At 55.3% G+C, this 15,819-nt stretch overlaps 1 protein-coding gene across 1 annotated transcript; it reads left to right on the top strand.

Annotated features, from left to right (window-relative positions):
* The first annotated feature begins 7,208 nt into the window (after positions 1–7,208).
* ANAPC11 (anaphase promoting complex subunit 11) lies at positions 7,209–11,379 on the top strand. Its single transcript, XM_075347447.1, has 2 exons — positions 7,209–7,416; positions 10,729–11,379. The coding sequence occupies exons 1-2, from the start codon at positions 7,308–7,310 to the stop codon at positions 10,872–10,874; spliced, it is 255 nt and encodes an 84-aa protein (XP_075203562.1). The 5' UTR covers positions 7,209–7,307; the 3' UTR covers positions 10,875–11,379.
* The last annotated feature ends 4,440 nt before the right edge of the window (positions 11,380–15,819 follow it).

The raw sequence follows: 15,819 nt of genomic DNA, 5'->3' as shown, positions 1-15,819 counted from the left end.
TCCAGAAGGAGGGGGCCAGTTGAGAATGGAAGAGACCTTCTCCGGATCCATCTGCAGGCCGGTATCGGAGATTACGTAACCCAGGAAGGGAAGAGAAGACTGCTGGAAGACACACTTCTCGTACTTGGCGTACAGACGATTCTCCCTCAGTCTTTGTAGTACCAGCTGCACGTTCTCTCTGTGGGTCTGGAGGTCCGGAGAAAAGACCAGGATGTCATCAAGATACACCACCACACAGACGTAGAGAAGGTCTCGGAACACGTCGTTCACCAATTCCTGAAAGACTGCTGGTGCGTTACACAGGCCGAAGGGCATCACACAGTATTGATAGTGCCCATCGCGAGTATTGAACGCGGTCTTCCATTCGTCCCCTGAGCGGATGCGGACCAGGTTGTAGGCACCCCGAAGATCCAACTTGGTGAACACACGAGCTCCTCTAAGCCGATCAAACAATTCGGGGATGAGCGGCAGAGGGGACTTATTTTTCACGGTGATTTGGTTCAATCCCCGGTAGTCTATGCATGGGCGTAGGTCGCCTTCTTTCTTCTTAACGAAGAAGAAGCCTGCTCCAGCAGGAGAGGAGGATCTCCGAATGAATCCCCTTGCCAGGTTCTCTGTGATGTAGGTAGACATGGCCCTTGTTTCGGCAGGAGACAGCGGATATATCCGACCTCGAGGTGGTGTAGTTCCCGGGAGCAGGTCGATGGCACAATCGTAAGGACGATGTGGCGGAAGTACCTCTGATTCCTTTTTGTCAAAGACGTCCGCGAAGGACCAATAGGCCGAGGGCAGTCCTGGTAGGGACTCTGGAACCGGAGGTCGTCGGATGGGTTGTATGGTCTTCAGACAGTTCTCGTGGGAAGAGGAGCCCCATCGGGTGATTTCACCAGTGCCCCAGCTGACTGACGGTTCGTGTGTCCGTAACCAGGGGAGTCCCAGCAGGATTTGATGGGACATGTGTGGGAGGACGTAGAGAGCGATGTTCTCGGTGTGCAGGGCACCGATACGCAGTTCCACCGGCTTGGTGATCCACGAGATGGTGTCAGAGAGGGGTCTCCCATCCACAGAGACAATCACGAGGGGTTTGTCGAGTGGAGTAACAGGCACCTGGTACTTGTCCACCGTGGCCTGCTGGATGAAATTGCCTGCTGCCCCGGAATCGAGGTACGCCTCGGCCGTGAACCGCGTCTCTCCCGTTGTCACTTGAACAGTCCACGTAACCGGGTCTGAGAGAGTCCCAGCACCTAGGGTGGCCTCTCCTACCAACCCTAGGCTTTGGAGTTTCCCGGCCTCTCTGGACAGGAGCGTAGAAGGTGTGTGCCCTCTCCGCAGTAGAAGCAGAGGCCCTTGGCGAGTCGTTCTGCTCGGCGTTGTTCAGACTGCCGCAAACGGTCGATCTGCATGGGCTCGTGGACGGAGACACCAGATGCCGTTGACTGAAGTACGGCGGGCTTCTGCGGAGGAGAGGAATGCCGTATCGGACGTCTCTCACGGGACACCTCTTTGGATCGTTCCTGAAAGCGAATGTCCACTCGAGTTGCTAGGGCAATCAGGGCATCCAGGGTGGACGGCACGTCACGACCAGCCAGCTCATCTTTAATTCGACCCGAGAGACCTTCCCAGAAGGCGGCGGTTAGAGCCTCATTGTTCCACCCGAGTTCCGAAGCCAAGGTGCGAAAACGGATGGCATATTGACCCACCGTCAGAGTCCCCTGACGTAACCGGAGGAGAGATGAGGCAGACGCGGAGGCGCGTCCGGGCTCATCAAAGGTGCCACGAAATGCCTGCAGGAACTCCTGGATGTTAGTGGTCACAGGGTCCTCCTTCTCCCACAAGGGGTTTATCCACGCCAGTGCCTCACCCTCTAGATGGGACATCATGAACGCGACCTTGGCTTGGTCGGAAGCAAACAAATGCGGCAGCTGCTTGAAATGGAGGGAGCATTGGTTTATGAATCCCCTGCAGGTCTTGGAATCTCCGGCGTACCGGGGTGGTGGGGCCAGACGAAGCCTGGAAGCATCCGAGGAGGCTGCCACGGGAGCTGGGGCCGTGGATTGTCCAGTGGAAGCTCGAGATGCCGAAGATGTAACCGACGCTTGTAGCGTGTTCAGGCGGGCGTCCACAGAAGACATAAAGTTCAGCATGCGGGTCTGGGTCTCACGCTGGCGTGTGAGTTCCTCCTGCAAGGCCGCTAGTGCTTCGGCGGGATCCATGGCCTGTTCTTACTGTTAGGGCCAGGTGGACGGGCAGACCCAGGAGGTGGATCCACTGGGCCGAACTCCTCACTGAAGGCAAGGGGTCCGGTAGCCGGAGCACTACAGGTAGCAGGATAGTCCGTGCAAAATAGTGGAATGTAGAAGTCCCTGGGACCACGGAGTCACAGATGGTAGTCCGGGTGACGGAGCTCAGGTTCGGAGGCCAAGATGTTGTCAGGCAGAGTCCGGAACTGATGGAGCGAGAGGACGGGTCACCACAGGGATCAAAGATGGTACGGACTGACGGGATGGCAGATAGTCAGCGTGCGGGGTTCGGGAATCGGCAGGACCGGATGGCGAGGCAGGAGCGGCTCTAGAAGAGAGAGAGGTGAGTATATCACAGAGACAAGGAGACCTGACTCCTAGCTTAGGAAACACGAAGAACAGGCCCCGCCCACTTGGACATTAAACCCCTTTATACCCTGTACCTGTGTGTTCAATATCCTGTCTGTGGACGCTGGCACTTTAAGAAAGGGTCAATGACCGCGCGCGCGCCCTAATGCGCATGCGCGAGGCCCGGGTGCCAGAAGCCAGGGCAGGGAGCGGCGAACAGGAGGCAGGGGAGCCGGGCTGGAGCGAAGCTGACAGCGGACGCTGGGAGCGGGGACCGGGACGCCTGGGGATCCTAGGTGAGGAGGCCTGGAGGCTGTGGAGCGGGGGACGCCGGACAGAGGAGCCGGGGAGCGAGCCAGGGAAGCCGGGGAGCGTGGCAGGGGAGCCGGGGAGCTGGACAGGGGACCCGGGGAGCGTGACAGTATGTCTCCACAGCCTACCCCACATATGTTTTCACAGCCTGCCCCACGTATGTCCTCACAGCCTGTCCCACCTAAAGCCAGCCCGTCATGTCTCCACATCCAACCCTCATATGTCCCAGTACCAGCCCCTTATGTCTTCTCAGCCTGCCCCATGTATGTTTCCACAACCTGCCCCATGTTTGTCCCCACAGCCTGTCCCTCATATGTCCCCCTGCCAGCCCCTCATGTCCACAAAGCAGGCCTCAAGTTTATATCCAGAGTCTGTTCCATGTATGTCCACACAGCCTGCTCCATGTATGTCCACACAGCCTGCCCCACATGTCCACACAGCCTGCCCCACGTATGTCCCCACAGCCTGCCCCACCTAAAGCCAGCCCGTCATGTCTCCACATCCAACCCTCATATGTCCCAGTGCCAGCCCCTCATGTCTTCTCAGCCTGCCCCATGTATGTTTCCACAATCTGCCCCATGTTTGTCCCCATAGCCTGTCCCTCATATGTCCCCCTGCCAGCCCCTCATGTCCACAAACATGCCTCAAGTTTGTATCCAGAGTCTGTTCCATGTATGTCCACACAGCCTGCTCCATGTATGTCCACACAGCCTGCCCCACATGTCCACACAGCCTGCCCCACTTTAGTCACACAGCGTGCCCCCCATGTCCACATAGTCTGCCCCACGTATGTCCGCACAGTCTGCCTCACATATGTCTCCACAGCCTGCCCCACATGTCTCCATTGCCTGCTGCACAAATGTCCCCACAGCCTGCCCCACATATGTCTCCATTGCCTGCACCACGTATGTCCCCACAGCCAGCCTCATTTATGTCCCCACAGCTTGCCCTACTTATGTCACCACAGACTGCCCCACATACAGTATGTATGTTCCCTGCCCCAAGTATGTTCCCACAGTCTGCCCAGGCATGTCTCCACAGTTTTCCCCACAGCCTGCCCCACATATGTCCCCACAGCCTGCCCCATGTATGTCCTCACATCTTGCACCACATATGTCTCCACAGCCTGCCCCACATATATCTCCTCAGCCTGCCCCATGATGTCTCCACAGCCTGCCCCACATATGTCTTCACAGCCTGCCGAACATATGTCTCACAGCCTGCCCCACATGTCTTCACAGCCTGCATTGCATTTGTCCCACAGCCTGCCCTGCATTTGTCCCACAGCCTGCCCTGCATTTGTCCCAGTCTGCCCTGAATTTGTCCCACAGTCTGTCCCATATACAGTATGTCCCCACAGTCTGCCTCACATATGTTTCCACAGCCTGCCTCACATATGTCTCCATAACCTTCCCCATGTATATCCCCACAGCCTGCCCCACATATGTGTCCACAGCCTGCCCCTCATATGTCTCCATAGCCTGCATCACATTTGTCCCACAGCCTGCCCTGCATTTGTCACACAGCCTGTGCCATGTATGTCCTCACAGCCTGCCCAACATATGTCCCCACAGTCTGCCCCACATTTGTCTCCACAGCCTGCTCCATGTATATCCCCACAGTCGGCCATACATATGTGTGTCGCCCTGGACAAGCCAGGGGCCACAGAGCACAACACCTACACACCCCACACTCCCTGCAGGCACTTCAAGGTCAGACACAAAACCCTTGTTGCCTTCCCCAGGGGCTGATGTCCACACCAGGGGGTGGAGCCAGGCGGTTGGTCTCCACCCACCAAGGAGTTCACAGTCCTGGAGGAGGGAAAAGGAGGAGTTCAGTTTTGACAGTGAAAGAGGAAGGAGGAAAAGTGAGCAGTAGTGAAGTGGCAAGAGAGCAGACTGAAGTGAGTCCGGGTGTGTGGCCCGGACGGAGCAGCAAGGTTGGCAGACGGTGGTGACCGTCTGCAGGAGTGGCCTATCGGAGTTTGCCGTAAGGACCGTGGACGGGCGGTGGCCCGGTGGTACTGGACCGGTACACAAGGAGAAGCCAGCACCATTGGCAGGGGCTTTTTGGACCCCGGCAAGGCTAGGAGTCGCCATGAAGTTGCCGAATCCGTTAGTGAAGGGGACCTCCGGGTTTCCAAACAGTCAAGTCCCGACAGAAGGCAACCGTCCAACCATGAAGGAGAGACACCGCCACCGCCAAGGGCAACCGTTTCCCAGGGCCAGCGCCTGCGGACAAAAGGGGCTCCTCCGGCCCACATCCAGGTCGGGGAGCGGGTTACCGGTGGGAACCCATCGGAATCAACATAGAACATAGGTGCAGGGAGAGACAGTCATCACTAACCTGCAGGGAACAACAACACCGCAGCCGTCCGAGGGACCCGTCCATCCAGCCGCTTGTTTTACCGTGAACTGTGTCATCATCGTTGGGCTTAGTGAGTACCTCCGTGCCGTGTGGCACAGCGCTGCCCCTGCGACCCTGCACCTCACCAGGCCCCGCAACCTGCCTGCCATCCACTCCTACCCCATCACCGGGCCCCGGGACAACCAACCCCCTACCCACGGAGGGGAGAAATAACAACAAAGCTGCTCCCTGTCACCGCTCCCGGGATCCCCGTCCAGAGCAGCGGTGGTGTCCACACAATCACCTCAACCGTGGGTGGCGTCACGGACAATATCCCCAACACCAAACCACCCCCTTTCAATCACGGGCGAGGAGCGCCGCTCGAGTCCCTGGGATCCGGCCCATCGCTCGAGCCACCGAGCAGCAGCAGCTGCAGAGCAGCGGCAGCCGGACCCGAGCAGTGGGAGAGCGCAGCGTCCCCTCCTCCGCCCGCGACATATGTCCCACAGCAAGCCCTACATATGTCTCCACCCCCTGCTCCACATATGTCTCCACAGCCTGCATCACATTTGTCCCACAGCCTGCCCTGCATTTGTCTCACAGCCTGTCCCATATACAGTATGTCCTCAGTCAGCCCCAAGTATGTCTCCACAGCCTGCCCCACATATACCCCCACAGCCAGCGCTATATATGTCCCACAGCAAGTGTCGCGGGCGGATGGGACGCGCTCGCCACGCTCGGGTCCGGGGCTTCTGCTGCTGCTGCTCGGTGGCTCGAGCGGTGGGCCGGACCCGGGGACTCGAGCAGCGCTCTTCACCCGTGAGAGAAAAGGGATGGTTTGTTTGGGGAGAGAGTTCGTGACGCCACCCACGGGACATGGTGATGATGGTACCACCGTTGCTGGTGACAGGGATCCCGGGAGAGATGGTAGGGAGCAGCTAGGATGTTGTCCCCTCCGTGGGTAGGGGGTTGGTGATCCCGGGGCCCGGTGGTGTAACGGGGAGGCTGGATGACTGGGGGTGCAGGGTTGCAGGGACAGCGCGGCGCGGTGCCGGACGGCACTGGTGTACTCACTCAGACAATCAATGACGGAGTCTCTGGTAAACCAAAACGGCCGGATGGACGGGTCCCGCAGCCGGCTGCAGTGTTGTTATGCTCTCCCCGGACGGCTGATGGTGGCTGTCTTTCCCTGCACCTGTTAGAATGTTCTGACTCCTGTGGTTGCCCACCGGTAGTTCGCTCCCCAGCGTATAAGTGCCGTAGGAGTCCGTTTTGCCCGCAGGCGCTGGCCCTTGGATCTCTAGCCTGTGGCGTTGGCTTTATATCCTCTCGGTGTGGACTGTTGCCTTCTGTCGGGTATTGGTTATTGGGAAACCCCTGGGGTTCCTGTCACACTCGGATTTGACTATTGTCGGTGGCTCCAAGTCTGGTCGGGGTCTGATGGCCCTGCCTATGTGCTTAGCTTCACTCCGTTCCCCGGTCCGGTACCAGCGGGCCAACGCCCAACCACGGTCCCTACGGCTCTGCAGAGTTCCACTAACTCCTGCAGACAGCCACCACCGTCTGCCAACATTGCTGTCAGTGCCTTTGCTCCGACCCAGACACTTGCAGTTTGTGTCCTCTCACTTTCACCTCCAAACTCAATCTACTGCTTTTCCCGCCTCCAGGCCTGTGAACTCCTTGGTGGGTGGGGCCAACTGCCTGGCTCCACCCCACCTGGTGTGGACATCAGACCCTGGAGGGAGGCATCAAGGGTTTTTGGTTGAGTGATGTAACTGTCTAGGGTGGTGTATGTTGTTATGTATGTGACTACCTGGCTAGGCCAGGGCGTCACATTCCCCCTTGGTAAAATGCAGACCGTCCGTTCATGAAGTTCTGGTAGTAACTGTTTGCCCTCATCCATCATGTCCGCCCGTGCATCGTGTCACGCCCCTTGTAGGCATCACTAATCGATAACGAGGCTGTTCCTTAGTGCGGCAGGCATGAATAGCTGATCAGTCACGGCTGCTGGACGCAGAGAGTAACCGCCTGACGTATGTGACCGTGCAGACGAGCGGCGGGATGAAGGTTCATATTAAGTCCTGGAATGGCGTCGCCTCCTGGATGTGGGTGGCAAATGACGAGAACTGCGGAATCTGCCGTATGGCTTTTAATGGCTGCTGCCCAGACTGTAAGTATCAGCCCCCTGCCATTCCTGGTATACTAGTATGCGCCAGTTCAGAGATGGGCACGAGAGGGCCCTGTGCCCCCTGCATAGTGTGGTGTCATGTGCCCCCTGCATAGTGTGGTGTCTGTGCCCTGTGCCCCCTGCGTAGTGTGGTGTCATGTGCCCCCTGCATAGTGTGGTGTCTGTGCCCTGTGCCCCCTGCGTAGTGTGGTGTCATGTGCCCCCTGCATAGTGTGGTGTCTGTGCCCTGTGCCCCCTGCGTAGTGTGGTGTCTGTGCCCTGTGCCCCCTGCGTAGTGTGGTGTCTGTGCCCTGTGCCCCCTGCGTAGTGTGGTGTCTGTGCCCTGTGCCCCCTGCGTAGTGTGGTGTCTGTGCCCCCTGCGTAGTGTGGTGTCTGTGCCCCCTGCGTAGTGTGGTGTCTGTGCCCCCTGCGTAGTGTGGTGTCTGTGCCCCCTGCGTAGTGTGGTGTCTGTGCCCCCTGCGTAGTGTGGTGTCTGTGCCCCCTGCGTAGTGTGGTGTCTGTGCCCCCTGCGTAGTGTGGTGTCTGTGCCCCCTGCGTAGTGTGGTGTCTGTGCCCCCTGCGTAGTGTGGTGTCTGTGCCCCCTGCGTAGTGTGGTGTCTGTGCCCCCTGCGTAGTGTGGTGTCTGTGCCCCCTGCGTAGTGTGGTGTCTGTGCCCCCTGCGTAGTGTGGTGTCTGTGCCCCCTGCGTAGTGTGGTGTCTGTGCCCCCTGCGTAGTGTGGTGTCTGTGCCCCCTGCCTAGTGTGGTGTCTGTGCCCCCTGCGTAGTGTGGTGTCTGTGCCCCCTGCGTAGTGTGGTGTCTGTGCCCCCTGCGTAGTGTGGTGTCTGTGCCCCCTGCCTAGTGTGGTGTCTGTGCCCCCTGCCTAGTGTGGTGTCTGTGCCCCCTGCCTAGTGTGGTGTCTGTGCCCCCTGCCTAGTGTGGTGTCTGTGCCCCCTGCCTAGTGTGGTGTCTGTGCCCCCTGCCTAGTGTGGTGTCTGTGCCCCCTGCCTAGTGTGGTGTCTGTGCCCCCTGCCTAGTGTGGTGTCTGTGCCCCCTGCCTAGTGTGGTGTCTGTGCCCCCTGCCTAGTGTGGTGTCTGTGCCCCCTGCCTAGTGTGGTGTCTGTGCCCCCTGCCTAGTGTGGTGTCTGTGCCCCCTGCCTAGTGTGGTGTCTGTGCCCCCTGCCTAGTGTGGTGTCTGTGCCCCCTGCCTAGTGTGGTGTCTGTGCCCCCTGCCTAGTGTGGTGTCTGTGCCCCCTGCCTAGTGTGGTGTCTGTGCCCCCTGCCTAGTGTGGTGTCTGTGCCCCCTGCCTAGTGTGGTGTCTGTGCCCCCTGCCTAGTGTGGTGTCTGTGCCCCCTGCCTAGTGTGGTGTCTGTGCCCCCTGCCTAGTGTGGTGTCTGTGCCCCCTGCCTAGTGTGGTGTCTGTGCCCCCTGCCTAGTGTGGTGTCTGTGCCCCCTGCCTAGTGTGGTGTCTGTGCCCCCTGCCTAGTGTGGTGTCTGTGCCCCCTGCCTAGTGTGGTGTCTGTGCCCCCTGCCTAGTGTGGTGTCTGTGCCCCCTGCCTAGTGTGGTGTCTGTGCCCCCTGCCTAGTGTGGTGTCTGTGCCCTGTGCCCCCTGCCTAGTGTGGTGTCTGTGCCCTGTGCCCCCTGCCTAGTGTGGTGTCTGTGCCCTGTGCCCCCTGCCTAGTGTGGTGTCTGTGCCCTGTGCCCCCTGCCTAGTGTGGTGTCTGTGCCCCCTGCCTAGTGTGGTGTCTGTGCCCCCTGCCTAGTGTGGTGTCTGTGCCCCCTGCCTAGTGTGGTGTCTGTGCCCCCTGCGTGGTGGCGGTGGCGCTGCCCTGTGCGCGTGGTGGCGGTGGCGCTGCCCTGTGCTTGTGGTGTGGTGGCGCTGCCCTGTGCTTGTGGTGTGGCGGCGGCGGGGCCCTGTGCTTGTGGTGTGGCGGCGGCGGGGCCCTGTGCTTGTGGTGTGGCGGCGGCGGGGCCCTGTGCTTGTGGTGTGGCGGCGGCGGGGCCCTGTGCTTGTGGTGTGGCGGGGGCTGTGCCCTGTGCTTGTGGTGTGGCGGGGGCGCTGCCCTGTGCTTGTGGTGTGGCGGGGGCGCTGCCCTGTGCTTGTGGTGTGGCGGGGGCGCTGCCCTGTGCTTGTGGTGTGGCGGGGGCGCTGCCCTGTGCTTGTGGTGTGGCGGGGGCGCTGCCCTGTGCTTGTGGTGTGGCGGCGGCGCTGCCCTGTGCTTGTGGTGTGGCGGCGGCGCTGCCCTGTGCTTGTGGTGTGGCGGGGGCGCTGCCCTGTGCTTGTGGTGTGGCGGGGGCGCTGCCCTGTGCTTGTGGTGTGGCGGGGGCGCTGCCCTGTGCTTGTGGTGTGGCGGGGGCGCTGCCCTGTGCTTGTGGTGTGGCGGGGGCGCTGCCCTGTGCTTGTGGTGTGGCGGGGGCGCTGCCCTGTGCTTGTGGTGTGGCGGGGGCGCTGCCCTGTGCTTGTGGTGTGGCGGGGGCGCTGCCCTGTGCTTGTGGTGTGGCGGGGGCGCTGCCCTGTGCTTGTGGTGTGGCGGGGGCGCTGCCCTGTGCTTGTGGTGTGGCGGGGGCTGTGCCCTGTGCTTGTGGTGTGGCGGGGGCGCTGCCCTGTGCTTGTGGTGTGGCGGGGGCGCTGCCCTGTGCTTGTGGTGTGGCGGGGGCGCTGCCCTGTGCTTGTGGTGTGGCGGGGGCGCTGCCCTGTGCTTGTGGTGTGGCGGGGGCGCTGCCCTGTGCTTGTGGTGTGGCGGGGGCTGTGCCCTGTGCTTGTGGTGTGGCGGGGGCTGTGCCCTGTGCTTGTGGTGTGGCGGCGGCGCTGCCCTGTGCTTGTGGTGTGGCGGGGGCGGGGCCCTGTGCTTGTGGTGTGGCGGCGGCGGGGCCCTGTGCTTGTGGTGTGGCGGCGGCGCTGCCCTGTGCCCGCTGCCTAGTGTGCGGCCAGGCTCTGTGCACATCACCCTTCCGGCTTTTGCTTTGACCTGCAGATCATTGCTTTGTAAGCACCGAAGCCTAAACTCTGCAGAAAACTACCCCTGGACCTGACATGGCTGATAACAGAGAACACTATAGAACAGTGTCCCCCAACTCCAGTCCTCAGAGACCACCAATAGCTGTGTTTCCAGGGTTTCTTTAGCCTTGCAGGGATGTTGGAATCCTCACCTGAGCAGTACTGGGGAATCCCTGCGCTCCTGCACTGATGCGGCCCCTGAGGACTGGCTTTGGGGGACGCTGCTGTAGCACATCCAGTCAGCGCATTCTGGCCTCACACCTCCAGGTTCTTCTCTTCATCCATGCCTGTCCTGATGGTGTGCTTTGTGCCCGCAGGTAAGGTGCCCGGTGACGACTGCCCCTTGGTCTGGGGCCACTGTTCTCACTGCTTCCACATGCATTGCATCCTGAAGTGGCTGAACTCCCAGCAAGTGCAGCAGCATTGTCCCATGTGCCGGCAAGAATGGAAATTCAAGGAGTAAATCACGCTGCCATGCCTACTTAACGCTTGGCAGCTGCGGAGTCCCGAGTCTCTCGGGCATGCTGGTACTTCTAGTTCCGGTAGCCAGAGAGCTTTACATGTTACAGAAACTGTCAAGATGGAAAATGATATAATAAGTAACAAAGATGGAAAGTAAAGGAACCTTCCAGCCTGGTGCCTCTGGGGCAATGGGGAAAAGACTGGTGACTGTGCCCCTTCGCAGTGCCCTCGCCAGGTGCCAGCTCCTCCGCTGCTTCACATTTCATTATTAAATTACCTTTGTGTTTGTGACAAATGAGATTAGTCATTTCTACTTGTAAATGGAAGAACGTGCATTGACGCGTAACAGAAAAACCTCCGACTCTTCTATTGATGTGAGAAGTGACGTGGACCAAGGCCATAATGAAGCTCCTATCAAAAGCAGTAGGGCGTGATTAACCCCTTCCCAGCTGGTGCTTACTGCAGTATTTTTTTCTATTGGCGGCAGTGGTGTATTAGGCCTCATTCAGCCGTAATTGATTTTCTATTTTTTTTTTTTTTTTTTTGGGGGGGTTTGGAATACCAATCTCAATCAGTGCTTTAGTTCTTACCATCAGTGATCATCTAGTCTGAAAAAATAAATAAATACATTACATTACAAAGCGTCTCCTATTCATGGCACATGGGGGGCCTTTTTCATAGACCCATAGACTTGATTCTGATCAAAGATGTCCAGGTCTCTGTTCCGGCACTTTGCACCGATGCTCTGTAGAGCCGGCTGTCAAGCACACTGCCGGGCCGTGCCTATAGACGCCACTTACAGCACCAATCACCAGTGCTGTGAGCAGTGATTATAGTCGGTCCATGTACGCTCCCCAAGACTGAAAGCCGGCAGCTTCCAGGAGGAAAAAAAAAAGCTAATTTTCTCCCGCTAGCTGGGCTTTCAGTAAGGGCAGCCAGGAAGCATTGTAATGGTATTTAACTACAGATTAACTTTACATCTGCCTGTAAATAGCGATCTCCAAGGAGTCAGGTTTCCTAAAGTTTTTCCCCTATTCACAAAGATCGGTCCAACCCCCCTTCTGATGCTGACAACAAGGCTATGAAGTGCAGGCATGCCATAGTTGCATTCTTTCTCTTGGGCATTGGTACATATAAGTACAGTACACAACGTTTTCCAGCAGTCCCATAGAGAATTAATAAGGTGTGGTATCATCACTCTATTTGGAATTTCAGACCCCTATCCCTGGAATCGGAGGCGTCCCTGGGGTCAGCCCTCCACCAATCCACAAGTTACCATCTGGCCTTAGAGATGGCAATTTTTGATGATGTGAATACACCTTTCACTAGACCTCATACAAATATGAAGAGTTGTACCATTTAGAAATGTCACTATATTGGGAATCGTCATCACTGATCTGGCCAAAAATACTGGACCCCACAGCTCCCATTGTAATCAGAGGAGCCCTTTTATTTACTAGTCATTCAGCTATTTGGGTGAAATATGAGCACGATCTGTATACCCACTTTTCATTGTAATGATTGTTTCTCTACTATATTTTATAAGGCCTGTCCATTTAGGCAATTACCAATAATGTAATGTTTTCTAAGGCATTAACAAGATCACAACACTGAAAAAATGCAGGACAATAAAGTATATGTATATTCAAATTGTAGATTAAATCCAGTATGCAATAAAAGACTATGGGTCCTTCAGCCCTGCAAAAACTACAGCTCTGTGTATATAGAGTATGTAAAAGGTGATAAATTACATACAATAACATAAGTAAAAAGACTAAGCTAGTCTCAAACTGCTCTATGTAAGCATAAGACGTATGAGAAGTGCCCTCAACAATCAAGGGGATAGACATCAATGCTGTAAATATAAACCGTGTTGTGAAAGATATCACATAAGTCATAAAATGAACAGGACAAAGTCATAAACCTGAGGGAAATGTAGCCATAGTTCATAAGAATACACCCAGCCATGGAAACACTAAATGCGCGTTTCACTAATGCTTCATCAGGGGGAACAACAATTTCTATATTATGCATGCACACACAGAAATATACATTGTATATCGTTACTATTATTGGGGAGTTGACTGCTTGCTTTTCCTTTTCAGCCAATTGGAGCCACATATAGGTTTTGACTTTGAGTCTTGAACTTGAGGTTCAGACTTGAGCAATGACAACTTTGAAGCTCAGACCCTTGTATGTATGTTGGGCCCAGAAATATTTGAACAGTGTCAAATTTATCCTAATTTAGGCTACATTCCCATGACTGTTACATTTTTGCGGTCCACAAAAATGGTCCTGTTTTTCCACGGATGCATCCGTGTGACAACCGCATCCGTCCCGTTCAGTTCCGTAGACGGTCCGTGGACTTCCGTTTTCTTTGCGGACCGCAAAAAATGGAATAAGAGTTACATACAGTCCAGGCTATCTGGCCAGATGCTGGTCCCCATATAAAGTCTATGGGGAACAGAATCTGGAGCAAAGGGGTAGGAGCAAGCGCTACTTGCTCACCGATCACCGGAGCAGCTATCACACTGCTCCCACGGCTGCTCTTTGTTCTTCCCGAGCTGGCTGCTCATTAGACTCATACATATTCACTGCTGCCCGCACTCACCGGCATCTGTGACTGGTTGCAGTCAGACACGTTACTCAGTGTGGGGGCACGTCTGACTGCTACCAATCACAGCCGCGGTCCGCGGGTCTATATCATACAGTACAATACGTAAATAATTTAAAAAACAAACCTGATGTGCGGTTCCCCCAATTTTGATACCAGCCAAGATAAAACCTCACAGCTGCTGGCTTGTATTCTCAGGCTGGGGAGACCGTTATTCTGAGCCCCCCAGCATAAAAATATCAGCCAGCAGCCGGCCGGAATTGCTGAATCCATTAGATGCAACAGTCCCGGGACTTTACCAGGCTCATCCCGAATGGCCTGGTGTGGTGGCAATTGGGGTAATATATGGGGTTGATACCAGCTGTGTAATGTCACCTGGCATCAAGCCCAAAGGTTAGTGATGTCACGGCATCAATCAGATACCCGACATCACTAACTATCAGTAAGAATAAAAGAAAAATTTTTATTTGAAAAAACAACCCCCAACACATTCCCTCTTTCACAAATTTATTGAAAAGAAAAAACAAAACCGAGTCTGGCGTAATCCAATAAGGGGGTCCCACGACGATCCACACCATACCCACTGTCCCAGTCAGTGAAGAACAGAATGTTCCCCATTGGCTGGGAGAGCAATGCAGTGACCTGAGCTAACATCATGAGGTCAGCCCTGGTCACTGCAGGGGATGACAAGCGCTGACTTCATGAGGTTAGCTGAGTTCATTACCTGCAGTGATGAAGTCCACTGTACTCCTGATGTCCGCGCTCGTTACTGACTTCCATTGTCCGCCGCATTCACAAGCCAAGTATCGCGAGGGGCCTGTGAGATAACCACTAGTCACAGTCTCGGGCCGCCTGCGAGACTTGATGTGAGAACATGGAAGTCAGAGACGAGCGATGACGTCAGGAGTATAGGACTTCATCACCGCAGGCAATGAACTTTACTAACCTCCTAATATCGGCGCTCGTCATCCCTGCAGCTGCTGACACTGCTGTGCGGGCAGATGCTGACACACTGCAGTGTGGGCAGCCGTGGAGCTGGCAGGGAGCAGGACACAGAGTGTGCAGGGGCACCCGACGGAGGTCACACAGAATTGCTTCTGTGCGGCTTCCGGGAATTTTGTGGGCCCATTGACTTGTATTGAGTCACAGTGCGTTATTACAGAACAGAATAGGACATGTTCCATAATAATGAAACAGACATACGGCATCAAATGTGTTTTTTTGATTTTTTTTTTTTTTTTTTTTTTATAAGAACTGATGCACACGAAAGCGCTTCCATGTGCCATCCGATCCTACACAAAAGACATTGAAAAGATGGTCCTGTCAGTGGGTCCGTCAAAAAAACAGGAACTGACCAGGACAAACGGAACGGTCGTCTGAATGAGCCCTTAGTCTCTGTACATAACCACAATGGATCTGTAGCAAATAATTAAAACTGAAATGAACACTTTGAGCTGTAGGTTTCACAATACTAAATTAACCTGTTAAGGGTTATAGGCATTTTTTACAGAAGCTCATTATTGTCAGAGGCTCAAAGGTCATTGGTAGGGATGAGCGGATCAATAGAAGTTCTGGTTCGCTGGGTTCGTACAGACTTTTTGTTAAAAGTTCAGTTTGGTACCCAAACTTTGGTGCTGTGAAATGGTTGTAGTAATGGATAGGGGGCTGCAAAATAAAGCAAAATGGGGCAATTCACCTGCAAACAAATGTGGATAGGGAATAAATGAAAAAACGTGGGATCCCCCTATTTTTGATAAGCAGCCAAGGTAAAGTAGACTGTTGAGGGCTGCAGCCCTCAGCTGTCTGCTTTACCTTGGCTGCTTATCAAAAAATAGGGGGATCCCACACTTTTTTTTTTGTTTTTTTTAATTGTTTTTTTATTTAATCAATTTGAAAAAATAAAATGGAGTTGGAATCCCCTATTTTTGATAACCAGCCATGGTAAAGCAGACAGCTGGGGCTGATATTATCAGGGTGGGAAGGCCCATGGTTATTTGGCTCTTTCAAGCCTAGAAGTAGCCCGCAGCCTCCCCAGAAGCGGTGCATTGATTAGATGCCCCAATTCTGGCACTTTGCCTGGCTCATCCCGATTGCCCTGGTGCTGTAGCAATTAGGGTAACACTTTGGTGTTGATGTCAGCTGTAAATTGACAGCTGGCATCAAACCAAGGGGTTAGTAATGGGAAAGCGTCTATCAGAGTTAAAAATTGAAATATTTGAAAATTGTTTGATCCACATTAGTGGTCAGCAGACTGATACGAGCTCAGGTACCTTCCCTTACAGAATTGTCCTTAGTTATTGATGTTTTCACAATAATGGTATAGTTTTTTAAA

This window comes from Anomaloglossus baeobatrachus, chromosome 5 (assembly GCF_048569485.1).
Source record: "Anomaloglossus baeobatrachus isolate aAnoBae1 chromosome 5, aAnoBae1.hap1, whole genome shotgun sequence".
NCBI lineage: Eukaryota > Metazoa > Chordata > Amphibia > Anura > Aromobatidae > Anomaloglossus > Anomaloglossus baeobatrachus.
The sequence above is the reverse complement of the archived record's forward strand: the minus strand, read 5'-3'. Positions and strand labels throughout refer to the sequence as shown.

Excerpts from the sequence above, each read along its gene's own strand:
- ANAPC11 (XM_075347447.1), top strand. The coding sequence starts at position 7,308 with ATGAAGGTTCATATTAAGTCCTGGAATGGCGTCGCCTCCTGGATGTGG. Across the intron at positions 7,417-10,728 it reads TAATGGCTGCTGCCCAGACT|GTAAGGTGCCCGGTGACGAC; the intron begins GTAAGTATCAGC and ends TTGTGCCCGCAG.